This window comes from Cupressus sempervirens, chromosome 1, assembly GCF_028749045.1.
Source record: "Cupressus sempervirens isolate cs-2001-9-10 chromosome 1, ASM2874904v1, whole genome shotgun sequence".
NCBI lineage: Eukaryota > Viridiplantae > Streptophyta > Pinopsida > Cupressales > Cupressaceae > Cupressus > Cupressus sempervirens.
The window spans coordinates 543,313,754-543,332,560 of NC_143118.1; the positions used below are offsets into that span (position 1 = coordinate 543,313,754).

General features: G+C 36.3%; 2 protein-coding genes across 4 annotated transcripts in view; one reads left to right on the plus strand and one right to left on the minus strand.

Moving 5' to 3' along the window:
* Positions 1–7,088, plus strand: part of LOC149578609 (uncharacterized) — a 167,641-nt gene extending 160,553 nt beyond the window's left edge. For both annotated transcript variants that reach the window (XM_089830157.1, XM_089830162.1), the window contains exons 32-35: positions 5,580–5,982; positions 6,073–6,221; positions 6,379–6,582; positions 6,684–7,088. In XM_089830157.1, the coding sequence (XP_089686283.1) occupies positions 5,580–5,982; positions 6,073–6,221; positions 6,379–6,582; positions 6,684–6,803 (876 nt within the window). In that variant the 3' untranslated portion in view covers positions 6,804–7,088. The remainder of the gene's footprint in view (positions 1–5,579; positions 5,983–6,072; positions 6,222–6,378; positions 6,583–6,683) is intronic.
* Positions 1–7,629, minus strand: part of LOC149578608 (uncharacterized) — a 177,928-nt gene extending 170,299 nt beyond the window's left edge. For both annotated transcript variants that reach the window (XR_016364620.1, XM_089830170.1), the window contains exon 1: positions 7,344–7,629. The gene's annotated coding sequence lies outside the window, so the exon portion shown is untranslated. The remainder of the gene's footprint in view (positions 1–7,343) is intronic.
* Between the last annotated feature and the right edge of the window lie 11,178 nt (positions 7,630–18,807).

The following is an 18,807-nucleotide window of genomic DNA, read 5'->3' on the forward strand; positions in this document are numbered from 1 at the left end:
TCTAAGGGTTTTAATTTAATGCCTTGAAAAAATTTCAGTTAATGTTTTGAATTCTTTAAATCTTCGTAGGATTTTTTTTTATTCCTTGCATTTTAAAAAGTAAATCCATGTTTTCCTAGAGAAGTCATCTATGAACAAGATATAATACCAGAATCCTCTAAGAGAAGGAACAAACAAAGGTCTACATAAATATGAATTAATTAATTCTAGTACATTATTTTTTTTCCTAGTACTAACATGAAAGGGACTTTTGGTGTTCTTACCTAGAGCACACCCTTTGCAAGTACTTGGGTGGTCTTTATTTAGTTTAGGTAATCCAGTAACTATCTTCTCCATAGTTGATAAAGTTTTGAAATTTAGATGCCCTAGTCTTCTGTGCCATATTTCATTTATATCTGTAGCTTCATGAACTAGGGCTTGAATAGATCGACTAGATTTTGTATTCAATTCATATAATTATCCTTTTCTATGACCAACTAACTTTTCTTTCTTGATGGAGGAGTTCTTAGCCCAAGTTAATACTTTTCCATCCATGAATGCAACATTGTACCCATCATCTTCAAGTGTTGTAATTGAAATTAGGTTTCTTTTAATTCCTAGTACATAAAGTACACCTTTAAGAAGAAGAGTATTTCCTGATTTTAGTTTCAAAGTACAATTTCCAATTCCTTCAATGGAGTGTGCTGAGTTATCACCAATGGTAACTTCACCGTTAACCTTCTATGATAAAGAGTCTAGAGTTTCTTTGTATCTCGTTATATGTCTAGAAGATCCACTATCAATTACCCATGCTTTATTTGAAATTTCATTTGATAGAAAGGAATACAAAACACGATTCTCAGGATCATAAGTATCTTCTTCTCTACTAGCATTTGTACAATTTGCTTCTTGTTTGGAATTTTCAAGACAATTAGATCTGTAGTGTCCAAATTTTTCACATTTGAAACACTTTATTTTAGATAGATCTTTCTTGGGTTTTCCATTCTTTTGATTTCCCTTTTTCTTCTTGAAATGCTTCTTCTTGCCCTTATAGGAGTTAGTATTAAGAACGTTAAGTTCTTCATCTTCTGCTTTTAGTTCCCTCCTTTCTTTAGTTTTCTGGATTCCTCTTGAAGACAATCATTCTTGAGTCTGTTAAAGTCCGAAAGATTATTTCTAGCACTTATTCCTTGTGCAAATGTTTCCCATGAATCTGGCAATCCATCTATAGCCATTAGTGTTAATTCCGTGTCACTAATTGTGGTTCCTATACTTGATAGTTCATCTCTAATACCAGCAACTCTTAGGAAGTAAGAATTTATCGATTCTCCTTTCTTTATCTGAATGTGATTCAGTTGCCTTTGTAGTGCAAGAACCCTAGTTGCATTTTTTACTTCATATGTATTTCATAATGCATTCATCTTATCAAACGTAGTTTGATGTTTTGTAAGCATAGGTACAATATCATTTTTTACTCCATCCAAGATGGTTTGAATAGCTTTTCTATTTCCTCTGCTCCAGATAGATTTGTGAGGTACAACTGGGGGTTGTTTGGATGCTCCATCAACAAACTATTTTACATCGTTTTCTTCAAGAATTATCATGATTTTGAATTTCCAGGCATCAAAGTGCTCTTTCCCATCAAACCGGTCCTCAGGTCTGATTGTGTATGCCATTGAAGATAGAAGATAGTTGCTAGATATATATAGAGTCTAATAATTGAATTTCGCAGAGCCTAGGTTTGACTACTAGAGCTCTGATACCATGTAAAGATTCTGAAAAATTCTTTTAATCAAACTTCTATTTCCTTCTTTGATTGCTGATAATGATCTTCTACGTTCTGAATATCTTCTACGTTCTGAATATGATGAAGTTTACACTTATAATTCTGATCTGAGAATTATATATATCTGCAAATAGATCAGTGTAATATATTGCTGAGAAAATAACCTTAATGATGTAATATATGGAGAACACCGGACTTCTCTGATTTTGATTATATAAGTAATAATCAACCTTGTGAATGAGAGTATCTTCTGATCTTTAATTGCAGGGTATTGGTGCTTAGAAGAGCAGACTTAATTGTTTTTGTGTGTTCTCTAACTACACCAATAACCCTCCTATATATCCTTACTAAAGGGTATGTCCCTCAAAGGGACATATCCCTTCCTAAACTAGCACTAACTAAACTTTCTCTAAGTTGGCGATTTGGGAAGACAAATTTAATAACACCTAACTAACAATGTGTTAGTTTAGTTAAGCATTATAAAGTTTCTTCATGAGAAGTCGCCAGCTCCTTGAGGAAGAGATATATCTAATCTAATACCAGTCTAAAGATATATTATGATAAGAAGAGGAAGTACGGTCTGTACTATCAGAGCTATAGGTTATCTGGTTAAATATACTTAACAATACACTGCACGAGGATGGTAGACAAACGACCGTTCAGAAAAAGCCATGGCTATTCATTGTGGCCCGTGGGATATGTGGACAATACTAAGTTGTTATAATATAATTTGTATATAACAGGCCCATGTTTAATATATCTTCAGATTTATAATTTTATATTTATTATTTATATAATAATATTTGATTAATATATATGGTTAGTACGTTATGTGTATATCTTGAGATTTATAATTTTATATTATATAATAATATTTGATATTTGTATATGTAGTAGGAATGCACATGATTGTATTACCCTAATTCACACACTTGAGTTGGTAGAGATATAATGGTGTATGAACTTTCATTTGCTGCAGTATCAATATGTGTCTATATATATATAGTTGTTCAGACAAACCCAAAACGAACATGAGCCCAGCGCAATTTTTTTTTGAGCGAATGTCAAACCCAAATCCGAACCGGCAACTTAGTGGAAAAATAAAATAAAACCGTGATGAAGTACTCTGGTTGATCAAATATACCATTTTATTACATGCCTTTGTGCATAATGCTTTGCCCAATCCAGCATTAGAGAGCATACACTGGGATCTCTCAAGTATTGTTCTATTCAAACTGTCGGCTGCTCCATTTTCTTGAGTAAACGGTACAACTTTAATCCTACAGATACCATTATCCACACAAAAGCAATCAAATTCTGAGTAGCAAAACTCTCCTCCATTATCTATATCTAGACACTTAATCTAGCACCCAATCTGATTTTCAAGAACAGCTTTAAAATGTTTTTAATTTAGAGAAGACTTCTGATATCTTTGAAAGCATGTAAATCCAAACATTCCTTGTACAATCATCTAGAAAGGTACACTCGTTAGACTTATGAGTTCCTCTCTCTCTCTCTCTCTCTCTCTCTCTCTCTCTCTCTCTCTCTCTGACACACACACACATATAGATACCTCACTTCAAACTTGCAACATGGAGAGAGAAAATGTGAAATGAAATTTGTTGGAGGCTTCATATGCGGCTGTTTTAGGGTTAGAAATAAATAAATAAATCTGTTTTTTATTGTTTTTTTGTGCCACGGGCTTTATCAAGGACCTTGCACGGACCCAACAAGGACCCCCACAAGAACCCGAATCAGATTCGCACCCAGACCCGTTCTGAGTGACCAAGGTTAGTACCTGGTAACTAAGGTTCTAGCATAGCTGATGCTATTTCTCAATTCATATTTGGATTGTAGTCCATTTTGGGTTGTAGCCCACTCTTTTGTATTTGAGCAATGTGCTCTAGGCTAGAACTCTAAATGCATGTGCATTCCACTTATTGTACTAAACCTGTAACAAGATTATTACTTCTGCAGAGTAATTATTTGTCAGTTTCATCCCCACCATGGTTCTTCTTCTAACTGGATTTCCACACTACAATCATGGTATGTGGACGTTTACTTTCTGTTGTTGCTGTTTACTTTTCATTGCGACTGACTTATGGTTTTGCAATCAATTAAAGAAAGTTGAAAAGTTACGAACCCCCCCCCCCCCCCCCCCCCCCCGCAGTGTTCCTCAATACTATCACAACGAACATTCTTAACTTTTTTTTTGTATACAAATACAATCATCTTCTTTTTATGTGGGACGTTTTTTGGGTAGAGTAGCAAATATACCCTTTTTTTTTTCAAAAGTTGAAAAGAACAGGAAAACACAAACAGATTTGTTTTTGTAATGGATGTTTAATATTTCTATCTTATGCATAAGAATTAAAAACCTCAACAAATTCAAAAGATATGAACAGGATTCACAAACCTCATTACCAAATTTGTCAATTCGGAAGCGGATGTGGGATTTGTTTTTTTGGATACGTTTGGAAATCTCTCTCTCTCTCTCGCTATATATATATATATATATAAAGAATTAATAAATACAAGAACTTAGGGTTAGAAACTTAGAAATATACAAACATACATCATTTGATAGTATCGTACGATACTTCACCATTGATCAAGATTCAAGATATTTCATATGTCAATTAAATAGTTCAAACTTTACATTAAAACTTCATAAGCACAAATATTCACATTGAAATTTACTCAAGTTCTAGACTCCAAACTACAAAATCAAAAACATAGTTCATGATTCAATGTTCACTAATCAGAATCATAAGTATTCTCAAGAATCTGGATTCTCCTCATCTCCAACTGCTGCAAGGTCAATCATTTGAACCAAGAATGGTTCCACTTGTGCTAGATCCTAATTGAATGATTGAAAGGCCTCTATTAGGGCCGTTTTAAAGTTTGGCACAAAAAAATATAATAAAATGTGCAAATAAACATGTCTTTTTGGATTTCAAGTGAAAAAAAATGTTTTTTTTTTCTTTAACTGGATGTCAGCCCGTGGATATGCCCGGGTGCCCTGTGGGTGGCATCCGTGTGGTACCGACAACACCCGTCTACCTCCAGGTATCCGTGCGCATCTACTTCGGCATCCACTGCTCAGGCACAAGTATCGGTATCTATGCTCATTACCACGTGACATTAAAGTCTTTCTCAAATAACACACATGTTAACTTGATGCCCAATGGTCTATCTAGAGAATTTGATTTTTATGGCATTTCTAAGGAAGGTCATTGGAGATCCCTTAAAGTGCAATTGGAATTACAAAATTGTCCAAGGTTTAAAACTGGATGGTGCTGTGGTAGTAATGTGTCAATAAGTTAAAGGTTAATTTTTTGTCTGTAGTTCCACTTCCTCCCTCCTATGTAACATTGAATTCTGTTTCTTCGAAGCCATAATAAATGTGCAAACATTAATTTCTGCCTTCCAAAATAAGAAACTACACACTCAGATAGCATTGGTTTGATTTGATTGCCTTGTTGACTAGTTTTTAAAAAAAAGAATGCTCGGTGACATATTCAATGGCACAGTAAAAAATGAGAGTCCCAATACATAATTAAAAACAATAATATACCTGTGGTACATGCAAACACAGGTGCCATTTTTACAAACTTCAATTAGCTAGCTATATTTTGAGGGACTGCTAATACTGAATGCAGTGTGGTATTGAATTTCAGATGCTCAAGTAACTTCTGCACTTGTGATGATATTTTGACATGCAAATACTCACTAGAGAGTTCTGTTTATAAGGTATATATTTGTTTGCGTAGTCCTTTTTTTGCCAAATTTCTTAAGCTGCATTTGAATTCAGGTTCGCATGGTGGAGGATGATCTGATGTATAGTACGTTTGGGGAAATTTATGAAATCAACTGTGCTAGATATGGCCATGAGGCTGATCTTCCAATCACCCACTTTAAGGAGCGTCTAAATCATGCAATTCTGAATCAGCTGCCACCTGAAGCTGTTGCCGAGTTACGACTCCAAACATACAATGAGATAACGCAACATCTTGTCAGTGAGATTATATTTTCTCAATATATGTGTAAAACACTCCCAAGCTGTAAACATAGGTGGGAATTCAAAAAGAAGTTTTCTATTCTGTTAGCATTGTCAGCTTTTATGTCATATATGTTGCAAATTGGTGAACGATCTCCAAACAAGATTCTGTTTGCAAAAAACACAGGCAAAGTGTTTCAAAATGATTTTCACCCTGGTATGTTGATCGGCAGTCACAAAAGAAAAATAATTTGATATTACTTCAAGGTTTGTGACCTCTCTTATCTAACACAATTTGCATTTACAGCTTATGATGCAAATGGCATGATAGAGTTTAATGAGCCAGTGCCCTTCCGGCTTACACGCAATTTGCAATTTTTCTTCACACCTTTTGGTGTTGAAGGTCTATTTGTTTCTGCTATATGTGCAGCTGCACAATCCATTGTTGCGCCGAAGGTGGGTAATTGCTGGTGTTTATTTTTTAGATAGTCCATAAGTAAATGAGACGATCCTTTCATATTTGACTTGCAGATATAAAATTTGAACAGTATTCAGGATACAAGGTTACTGATACAGGAATGATCTTTCTTTTGTCTAATTTTGTTGAAAATAGAATCAGCATGTTCAACATCAGTTGGCAATGTTCTTCAGAGATGAACTTTTATCATGGTCCTGGAGAAGAGCACCTGGAAAACCTTCAGCAGCAGCAGCAGCAGGAGGCGTCAGTCCTGTAGAATTTGAGCAAAAAGTGAAAACAAATGTGGAGCAAGTCATAGGCCGTATCAAATTGATTGCTCCACAGTGCTTCCCAGAAGAGGTTCTTTATTTGATACCTATCCTAAAAGACCTTTTTCTAAATGAATTTTCATCTTTGAAATCCTCATATATTTCTCTCGTCTCATTTGTTTACCATTTCAGGAGGAGAGTGCGACTGAACCTCCACAATCTGTACAACGGGGTGTCACAGAGCTAGTTGATGCGGCTTTGCGGCCAAAGAGTCTCTGTATGATGGATCCAACATGGCATCCTTGGTTCTAATAAGGTGTATAGTGGTTTCTTGTTAACAAATTAAATTGTCAAGTCACATCCTTGTTCTCATTGGGTACCCCAGTTTATCGGGCTGGGAGGAAAGTCTTCTGTATATTTTGCCTCCAATGTTTTCTGTATCAATACTGTTCTAAATTCCACTTCATCAAACAATTTTCTGTATTTGACTTGTAAATGGTGTTTCCCTATGATTCATTGTATATTCTTACAACGATGTTGACTGAAAAATTTAATTCAACCAAATATCTGTGTTATGAAGTTAGTATTTTATTGAAACTGAGTGCTATATATGATAAAAGTCAAGTTACTATGTTCTTTAAGAATGTTTTAAATTTTAAGTTGTAAAATTATATCAAATTAAACAATAACTTAGTTTAATTACATCAAGAAAGAATATACTAGTATTACGTTGTGTGTAATATATTGAATTAAATCCAAGTGACATTGAAAAAAAAAGAACATCAGCAAAAAAATGTTAGTTCTGATAGATAAAACTATTACTGCAATATAGACTATAATTGATATCCTTACTTGAATTATGGCAAAACCAGAGATGCAGAGTCTGTTCTCCCAAGTGATTGTTGAGTATTTAACTTTAGTACTGAGGATTGCTGAGGATATGCTGTCTTACAATGGAGATTGCTGTGACAATATATAAGCCGCCTTCCAATGGATAATGTCGAGAGTTGTCCGGCAAAATGAATGTGTAGATCGCTGGGACTATAATGCATTGTATTGATTATCTTTCCCATCGATTTGCACTTATAATTGTGAAAGGTCTAACCAACAGTTTAGTTAAGACAAACACAACAATACAATGAATTATGTGATCGGCAGTAAACACAAGAACCCCGATAATACACTTTATAATGTATGTCGATAACATACACATTTCAATGTTTGCCGATGATATTCACATTACAATGTCTGTCGATAATATTATGATAATCATCAAAACATATGACAATTATATATATATATATATATATATATATATATATATATATATATATATATATATATATGTCTGATTGAACAAAATTAACATAACATAGTTTTATCATTACTTCTACTGATGCTATACCTCTACACCTCTGATGCTATACCTCTACACCTCCTCTTAGCAAGGGAGAAGTAATACACCTTCACGAATATAATATTTGAATACATTATCTAATCTTAACACTCTAAAACAATGACTAGTCAAATAATTAAAATCACCATGCTATGAACACTATCATAACATATATTATGATCTCTAATTGTTCGAAACAATATCTAGAGTAATCATAATAGATTCGTTATCAATGATCTCTAATTGTCTGAAACAATATCTAGAGATGTCCATGATAACAGGCTTATCATTTGCAAGATCGTCACCTTACAAATGATTACCTTATATATATATATATATATATATATATATATATATATATATATATATATATATATATATATATATATATATATATATATATATATATATATATAAGATCGTCACCTTACAAACGATTACCTTATATATATATATATATATATATATATATATATATATATATATATATATATATATAAAAGATCGTCACCTTTAATTACATATCTGATGCACTAAATAACAACAGAAACATAAACTCACATGAATTGAAAACTTAAATTCAATATTCAATATTATAATTTAATCATACAAAGTTTTCCTCTGAAGGGACAACTTTACTTTAGCAAGAGGGTTAGTAAAGGTATTTGTTGTTTGCTCATTAGTACTGATGTAGTCCAGTTGAATGACTCCTTGATCCACCATATCTCTAATGTAGTGGTAAGGAATTTCAATATGTTTGGAACGATTGTGAAAAATTGGGTTAGCTGAAAGCTTGATGCAACTTTGATTATCACAATGAATCATAGTGGGCTTCAAAGGTCTTTTGAACAAATCTACTAACAACTTCCGTAGCCATACTGCTTCTCTAGCACTCAAGGAAAAGGCAATGTATTCTGCTTCGGTAGAACTTAATGCAACTGAAGACTATTTTCTGTTGAACTAGGAAACCATTACAGATCCTAGACTGAAGCAACATCCAGAAGTACTCTTACGTTCAGTAGGACTGCTTGCCCAATAAGAATCAGAATATCCATGAAGGTTGATGTCAACTTGATCATATGGGGTATAGTTATTGACTGCTCGCCCTAGGGGTGGGAGGAGGCTATGGGAGGGTGGGAACTCTAGTTGAGATGTCGGGCGCAACTATATCAAGGAGAGAAGGATCGATTTGACCTATCGCTACAATAATCTGAAGGGGGGCGAATGGGGCCCCCTTGCCTAACAACCTACCCTAACAACTTGCCATAGAATTGTAGGGGGCCCCTATCCTCGCCTAACCTAGCCAATTATGTAGGGGCAGGTGGCTATAGTGGTAGGTCCTTCCCTTCCCCTTTCAATAGTAGGGGCCCCTACTATTATATTATTCTCCCTTTGCATGCATCCCTCTGTACCAAAAGGAAGGAAGGGATAGATTGATTCCCATGCCAATAATACATTTTAGATATCTCAAAATGTTTTTAGCTGCATGTAGATGTATCTTCTTTGGTGCACACATGAATTGACTCAAAGTGTTAGTTGCATAACATATTTCAGGACAAGTATTCACCAAATACATTAAAGATCCAATGATCTATCTGTAGTAAGTAGAATCTATAGGTTTACATTAATCATCCTTCAACTTGTGTAGATTGACTTCCATAGAAGTAGAAGTTGGTTTACATTCCATCATTCCAAATTTTGTTAAAATATCGACTGTATATTTTCCTTGATTTAGAAAAATGTAGTTACCCTTTTGCCATACTTCTATTTTGGATTAGTGTAGAAGACCTAAATCCTTCATATCAAACTCTACTGTGAGTTCTTGTTTGCATTTCTTTATGAGATGTTCTTCACCTGTTATCAATAAGTCATCAACATACAACACAAGAATAATCATATTATTATCATTTATTTTGAAGTATAAGCTAGGGTTAGATTCATTTTTAGAATATCCTAACTTTATTATATAGTTGTATATTCTTTCATACCACGCTTTGGGAGCCTGTTTGATACCATATAGAGCTTTCTTTAATTTACAAACATGAGTTTTGTTGTCATGAGTGCAGTATCCTTCTAGTTGCTCGATATAAACTTCTTCAATTTTTCCATTTAGGAATGTTGTTATGACATCCATTTGATGAACTTTCCATCCTTTGGATGCAAATAGCCAAGATGGTTCTAACTAAAGTGTATCTAGCAACTAGTGCAAATGTTTCTTCATAATCAATGCCTTCTTTCTGTAAGAAACCCTATGATACAAATCTAGCTTTTTATTTTTCAATGTTGCCATCAAATGCATGTTTAATTTTAAACAACCATTTAGAAGAAACAATTGATTTGTTTTTAGGCCTTGTGATGCAGGAGCATCCAGAGGTATAAGTGCAATCCTGTGTCACCAAAAAAAAAATGTACTTAGACTTAGTTTCTGTTTCATGTCTTTACATTTTTGGATACCCATTTGGCTCAAATAAAGGTTCCAACTCTCATAGTTCAACTATCAGTGCATTTGAAAATCCCAAAAAAATAGGAACATGCAATTTGGCCATCATTTTGGTGACCTAGAAGGTGTGACTTGGCCAGATGAATGTAATTGAGATTTAGAGCATTCCAGAAAAAGAATCAGGTCAAAAGGCCCCACGGTTTGAAAGTTATTGCAGTTTTTCGGGTTTTGGAGACCTCCTAAGAATGCTTCAAAGTCAAGTTTGGGGCATTAAATGACCTCGAAAAGGGTCGAAAAATGGGGGACGAGCTAAGCTCGTCCATAGGGCTATAGAGCGCTTCGAGAGCTTTTCAAAACTGTAAACGGTTCGTCAATCGGAGCTACGGTTCAAAAGTTATGCCTCCCGGAAGTTCGGCTACCGTTTCTGGATTCTTCTAGATTTGCACCGACTTCTAACGCAGCTTCTGGAACCTTCTATTTTGTCGGTGGATGCCTACTAGCACTTTCTAGAACGTACTCCTAGTCCTTAACCCTCCGGGGTCTATTTAAGGAGATTTTTGGCATTGTAAAAGGCAGTTCGGATTGGAGCTTGAGAGGAGGTGCTAAAAGGAGAAATATTCTCCAGAGTTATGCTATTGTAAGCCCGTAGGGCATGTTTTGAAGTTTATTTTCTCTGCACTATTTGTACTAGCTTATTTTCTCAGTTAATATAAGTCCCCTTTTCTATTGTGTCCATTTTGTTGTTGGGTTGTGTTCCCATCAAGTGGTATCAGAGCGGATTTTCCTGAGTGTGCAGACAGAGCGCCGATTGTGAGGCAGTTTGCACCAGGACTGTGTGGTTGTGGGTTCGAGTTAGAAGATGCCTCCACGAAGAGAGCGTGGCGGAAGGGCCAGAGCTATTGATCCTGAGGAGGTTAGAGCCCTCCAGAGACAGGTACAAGCATTGCAAGAGGAGCTTCATAGAGGAGCAAATATTGCCGCAGATGACAATAGTGAGGATGACAATGAAGAGGAAGTAATGGAAGTTGACGGGGAAGTTCTGAATCCTGTAGAGGAAAGGCTTTTTAGGGCCATTTCTAGGTTTGGGAAAAGACCTACAATTGAAGTGGGTATATTTTCAAAAAATTTGAAACCAGATGAGTTGATCGATTGGATCAATGAACTGGACGAATACTTTGAGTATGAGGATATAAGGGACCCAGATAGGGTTAAGTTTGCGAAGGCCAAACTAAAAGGTCATGCCAAAATCTGGTGGCAAGAGATTCAACTGGAAAGACTTAGAAGAGGAAAGGAGAAGATCACAAGATGGGATCGCATGGTCGACAAATTGAAGAAGCAGTTCATTCCTGTGGACTACGAGCTTGATCTGTTTAAGAAGATGCATGGGTTAAAGCAAGCAGGAAGATCAGTCCAAGAATATACAGAGGAGTTTTACCGACTCCTGATTAGAGCGGGGCATGCAGAAGCAAATAAGGAGAAGGTTGCTCGTTATATCAGTGGGTTACGACCTAGCATCTAGGAGGAACTAAGTCTGGTAAGAATGACCAGTGTTGAAGAAGCATACCAGTTTGCCCTACGAGTTGAAGAGAAGCTGAGTAAAAGGTTTGAAGGAAGACAAAGAGGGCGCGGTCAAGGAGGAAGGGGAAGCGGTAGATCATCTGGAGGCCGCAATGAAACTCAAAAGAAAAATGAAGATGAGGGTACTAGCAGGAACTAGAGGAATGAGGGTTTCAACCGCTCCCGTGATCAAGACTTTGGAAATCAAAGAGGAAGAGGTAGAGGACGTGGACAAGGAAGAGAAGGCTTCCGTGGTACCTGTTTCCATTGCAATGAAGAAGGTCATCGTGCCTTTGAATGCCCTCAACGACAAGGAAGGACAGATAGGAGAGCTGAGGGCCAAGCTAGGATTGCTCATGTGGATGAGGATGCACAATCATCACATTCAGAGGATGCAGAAAGAGGAGAGACCTTGGTAAATGAAAGAGTCCTACTAAGTGGTGAAAATGAACCAGGACAACGGAGGAGTTTGTTCCGTACCAGATGCAAGTGTGAGGATAAATGTTGTGATGTGATCATTGATGATGGTAGCACTGATAACCTGGTATCAGAAGAGATGGTCTCTAAGCTGAAGCTCAAGAGGGAGAAACATCCCCAGCCCTATCGGATTTCTTGGGTAAAAGATGATCATAAGGTCCTGGTAAGTGAACAATGTTTAGTAAAATTCAAAATTGGGAGTTACCATGATGAAGTTCTCTGTGATGTTATTTCGATGGATGTTTGCCATCTATTGTTGGTAGACCATGGCAGTTTGATAGACATGCAATACATGATGGACATGCAAACACATACTCTCTGACAAAGGATGGAGTTCGCCACAAATTGAAGCCCATGAAAAAGGAAGGTGAAAAGGTATGTAGCAGTGCTAGGATTTGTCTTGTTGATGGAAGAAAGTTTTTAGATGGCATGAAACATCAGCGTATGTGCTATGCTTTGATTCCTAGGAAAGATAAAGAAGGTAGTAGTGAAATACCATTTGAAGTTTCAGATTTACTAGGAGAATTTGGAGATATTATCTCTGATAATGTTCCAGATGGATTGCCACCAGTAAGGCAAATCAGTCATCAGATAGATCTGATTCTAGGAGCTAGTTTGCCTAACAAGGCTGCTCACAGGATGACTCCTACTGAAACAGAGGAGCTAAATAGACAGGTTCAGGAGCTGTTGAGAAAGGGCTTGATTCGAGAGAGCCTGAGTCCATGTGCAGTACCTGCAGTACTTGCACCAAAGAAGGATGGAGAGTGGAGGATGTGTACAGATTCTCGAGCTATAAATAGGATAACCATCAAGTACCGATTTCCTTTACCAAGGATGGATGATCTTATGGACTGCTTGAGTGGAGCTCAATACTTCACAAAGATAGATCTGAAGAGTGGCTATCATCAGATACGGATTCGAGAAGGAGATGAGTAGAAAACAGCCTTCAAGACCAAGGAGGGTCTTTATGAGTGGTTAGTCATGCCCTTTGGATTGACGAACGCCCCAAGCACCTTCATGCGGCTCATGAATGAGGTACTTAAGAAGTTCTTGGGAAAATTTGTTATTGTCTATTTGGATGATATTTTAATTTTCAGCAAGACTTTGGAAGAACATTTACTGCATATTCGTAGTGTCCTTGAAAGGCTAAGGGAAGAGAAACTGTTAATTAATCTAAAGAAGTGTGTCTTTGCAAAAAGGGAGTTAGTCTATTTGGGATTTTTTATATCACCTGAAGGTCTCAAAATGGATCCAGAGAAGGTAAAAGCCATCTTGGAATGGCCTACTCCAAGGTCTGCTACTGAGGTAAGATCATTTCATGGTCTGGTTAGTTTTTACAGGAAGTTTATTAAGAATTTCAGTGGCATATGTGCACCTCTAACTGATACAATAAGAGGGGATAGAAAAGAGTTCAAATGGACTGCAGCAGCTGTGAGAAGTTTTGAATTGCTGAAGAAGAAGGTGACTGAACAGCCTGTGTTGGCACTTCCAGATTTTAGAAAAGTATTCCAGGTGGACTGTGATGCTAGTGGTAGTGCTATTGGGGCTGTATTAAGCCAAGAAGGTAAGCCTATTGCATATTTTAGTGAAAAATTGAACGATGCAAAGAAGAAGTATTCTGTTTATGATCAAGAGTTCTATGCAATAGTTCAGGCCTTAAAGAAATGGAGGCATTATTTATTGCCAAAGGAATTTGTTTTGTATACTGATCATCAGGCATTACAGTACCTAAATAGCCAAGGTAAATTGAATCAGAGGCATATGAAGTGGGTAGAATTCTTGCAGAGTTATACATTTGTGTTGAAGCATAGAAGTGGAAAATCTAACAGGGTTGCAGATGCATTAAGTAGGAGACAGTTGTTGCTTACAACAATGCAGGTTGAAGTAGTTGGGTTTGATGAACTCAAGAATTTGTACCCCGAGGATCCTGATTTTGCTGAAGCATGGAAAGCTTGTAAAGAACCTGTTGCTGTAGATAGAACCAAGTGGTTAGACTATTTGATTCAGGATGGAATGTTGTTCAAAGGTAGTCAGTTGTGCATTCCAAGGAGTTCCATGAGGGAAAATCTGATTAAGGAGAAACACAGTGGAGGGATGGCAGGACATTTTGGTCGGGATAAGACCATTGCCATTCTTAGAGAACATTATTTTTGGCCTCAAATTACACAGGATGTGAAGAAGTTTGTACAGAGTTGCCAGGTTTGTCAAGTTGCCAAGGGGTTTAGTCAAAATACTGGCCTATATCAGCCATTGCCTGTTCCATCAAGGCCATGGGAGGACATAAGTATGGATTTTGTTCTTGGATTGCCAAGGACACAAAGGGGTAATGACTCAGTATTCGTGGTGGTTGATAGGTTCTCCAAAATGGCACATTTCATTCCATGCCACAAAACTCATGATGCTGTCCATATTGCAGACTTGTTTTTCAAAGAGGTGGTAAGACTACATGGTCTTCCAAGGAGTATAGTTTCTGACCAAGATACTAAATTTGTGGGGTATTTCTAGAGGACATTGTGGAAGAAGTTGAGAACAGACTTGAAATTCAGTTCCACGCATCACCCACAGACTGATGGCCAAACAGAAGTGGTAAATAGAAGTCTAGGCAATTTGCTGAGATGTTTAGTTGGAGATAAGCCCAAGGGATGGGATTTGATTCTACCACAGGCAGAGTTTGCTTATAATAACTCTGTAAATAGGAGTACTGGAAAATCACCATTTCAAATTGTATATGGAAATAGTCCAAGGACTGCACCAGAATTGAGGAAGATAGAACAAGGGGAGAGAACAAGTGTTGAAGCTGAGGAATTTGCTGAACACATCAAGCATCTACATGAGGAGGTTCAAGCGCACATTATCAAGATGAATCAAGAATATAAAGCTAGGGCTGATCAAAGGAGAAGACATAAGGAATTCCAAGTAGGGGATCTTGTCATGGTGCACTTACGAAAAGAAAGATTTCCAGTTGGTACTTACAACAAGCTGAAAATGAAGAAATTTGGCCCCTGCAAAATTTTGAAGAAACATAACTCAGGAAATGCATATGAGGTGGAGCTGCCAGATGGTATTCACATTTCTCCCATTTTCAACATTGCAGATTTGACAGAGTATCATGATGATGGTGCTGATGAGGAGCTGGTTTTAGAGCCGTGTCCAATTCTTGCTTCTAAGAAGGAGGAGATAGAAGACATTCTAGATCAACGTGTGGGTAGGAGTACCAGAAACAGGCAGTATGAAGAGTATTTGGTAAAATGGAAAGGACGGCCGATCGAGGACTCAACTTGGATTTCAGCAGCTGAGGTTTCCCATTTGGGATTTCCTCTACCATCAATAAAGTGACAGGGTCACTTTTCAATCTATCCTGGGTGTCTGATGCAGGAGCATCCAGAGGTATAAGGGCAATCCTGTGTCACCAAAAAAAAAATGTACTTAGACTTAGTTTCTGTTTCATGTCTTTACATTTTTGGATACCCATTTGGCTCAAATAAAGGTTCCAACTCTCATAGTTCAACTATCAGTGCATTTGAAAATCCTGAAAAAATAGGAACATGCAATTTGGCCATCATTTTGGTGACCTAGAAGGTGTGACTTGGCCAGATGAATGTAATTGAGATTTAGAGCATTCCAGAAAAAGAATCAGGTCAAAAGGCCCCACGGTTTGAAAGTTATTGCAGTTTTTCGAGTTTTGGAGACCTCCTAAGAATGCTTCAAAGTCAAGTTTGGGGCATTAAATGACCTCGAAAAGGGTCAAAAAATGGGGGACGAGCGAAACTCGTCCATAGGGCTATAGAGCGCTTCGAGAGCTTTCCGAAAATGTAAACGGTTCGTCAATCGGAGCTACGGTTCAAAAGTTATGCCTCCCGGAAGTTCGGCTACCATTTCTGGATTCTTCTAGATTTGCACCGACTTCTAACGCGGCTTCTGGAACCTTCTATTTTGTCGGTGGATGCCTACTAGCACTTTCTAGAACGTACTCCTAGTCCTTAACCCTCTGGGGTCTATTTAAGGAGATTTTTGGCATTGTAAAAGGCAGTTCGGATTGGAGCTTGAGAGGAGGTGCTAAAAGGAGAAATATTCTCCAGAGTTATGCTATTGTAAGCCCGTAGGGCATGTTTTGAAGTTTATTTTCTCTGCACTATTTGTACTAGCTTATTTTCTCAGTTAATATAATTCCCCTTTTCTATTGTGTCCATTCTGTTGTTGGGTTGTGTTCCCATCACCTTGGTACAACATCTCATACATCATTTTTTAGTATGGAATTATATTCTTCAATCGTTGCTTCTTTCTAAGATTGACTTGATAGTGCTTCTTTAACATTTGAAAATTTTGTTTTTATAAGTTCAGTTAATAATGCAATATAACATGACTGATTTCTTGTTCTTTTACTTTCTCGAATTACTTCATTAGGTTCAACCTGATTTTCTTCTATCATTTTCCTAGTCCAAAGTGGCCTCTTTTTATTGTTGATATTTTTAGAATCTTCATGATTAGATGTAGAGGTAGAAGATGGTTCAATATCATTCTCCCTCTCAATATCTACTTGGTGAATTTCATCTACTTAAGGAGTAGATTCAGTAATAAATTCATCACTATTTCTAGAAATACTAAAGGCAACACCTTCTTCAAATTTCACATCTCTACTAATCTCAATTGTTCTTTGACTTAGAATAAAGACCCTGTAGCCTTTGGTTGTTTCATTATATCCAAAGAGTATCCTCTTCATTTTGGATGGTTCTAGTTTTGTTCTTTTCTCTTTAGGAATGTGGATATAAATAGGACATTTTTATATTCTTAGATGACTTAGATCTATTTTAATACTCGTAAATACTTCTTCAGGAGTGTTGTTCTCTAATACTGAGCATGAATATCTATTTTGAATGTAGGCTATAGTGTTAGATGTTTCAGCCCATAAGGAAGTATGAAAGTTTTGATCGTGCATCATTGCTCTAGCTGATTCAACAATTGATCTATTTTTATGTTCTGCAACTCCATTTTGTTGAGGATTATATGATATAGAAAACTCCCTCTTAATCTCAATAGCAATGTAAAAGTTTTAAATTTTTTTAGAGATGTATTCACCTCCATTATCTAACCTTAGTATTTTTATTTTCTGTCTGGACTGATTTTCAACTAGGGCTTTAAATTCTTTGAATTTTGATAATACTCCAGCTAATTCTTTCTGTTTTAGAAAGTGGATCAAAGTTCTTTTAGAGTAATCATCAATAAAAATTACATAAAAGAGACACATGTTAAGAGAAGGTATAGACGTAGGGCTGCAAAGGTTCGTGTGAATCAATTCAAGGATGGATTTTGATTTGTGAACACTTTTAAGAAATGATTGCTTTGTGTTTTTACCTAGGGCACATCCTTTGCAAATGCTTAAGTGATCAGTTTTGAGACTAGGTAAACCTTTTACAATTTTTCCTATAGATTATAATGCACGATAGTGAAGGTGACCTAGCCTTCTATGCCAAATTTCGGTAGTTTGATGTTTCAAGACTTAGAGCTAAGTTTTGATTCTTACACAGTTTATACAGACTTTCATCTTTGAATCCAATAGAAATGGATTTCTTGATATTAGAGTTCTTTGGCCAAGATGGAACTTTGTCCTCTTGAAAAGTGATTTTGAATCCTTAACCAGCAAGACCAGAAATAGAGACTAGATTTCTTTTTATTCTAAGTACATATAAAACATTTTTGAGTTGTAGAGTAATTCTTGAATTTAGGTAAATTGAATAGGAGCTAATACCTTTGATAGGATGAGTGGAGTTATCTCCAATGGTAACTTCTTTTGAGGAGTGTTATGAGAAGGTTTCAATTTTGTCTCTAAAATCGGTGATGTGTCGAGTTGCTCCACTGTCTATGATCCAAGTGTTACTGTTTGAGTTTAATTCACTTGAAAGAGTTGAATAAAATGCATAGTTTTCCTTTTCTTTGTTCTCTACTTCCTCTTTGATTTTTGCTAGAGCTGTTTGAATTCGTTCAGGGTAGAAATTATGAAAGTGACTAATTTTATCACATTTGAAACATCTAACTTTTGACCAATCACGTTTCTTATATGATTTGTCAATTTCCCTCTTATTATGTTTGAATTTTCTTTTCTTGTTTGAATTTGCATGAAGAGCTTGAATGTCTCCCTCTTGATTTATACTTAGTCCTCTTGAGACTAATCTTGATTCTTCTTGTGTGCATTCATTTTTTTTAGTAATTCAAATTTAGGAAGATTGGATCGAGAGCTTAGGCCTCGAATAAATGTTTCCCAAGATAGAGGAAGTCATCTTAATGCTATCATGTAAGTTCTTTGTCATCAACTCGATTTTCCATTGTTTCAAGTTGATCTTTTAATTCAGAAATCTTTAGAAAGTAGGATGTAATTGATTCTCCATTTTTCATCTTTATATATAGTAAATCTTGTTTTAGATTTAACAATATACTAGTATTGTTGATTT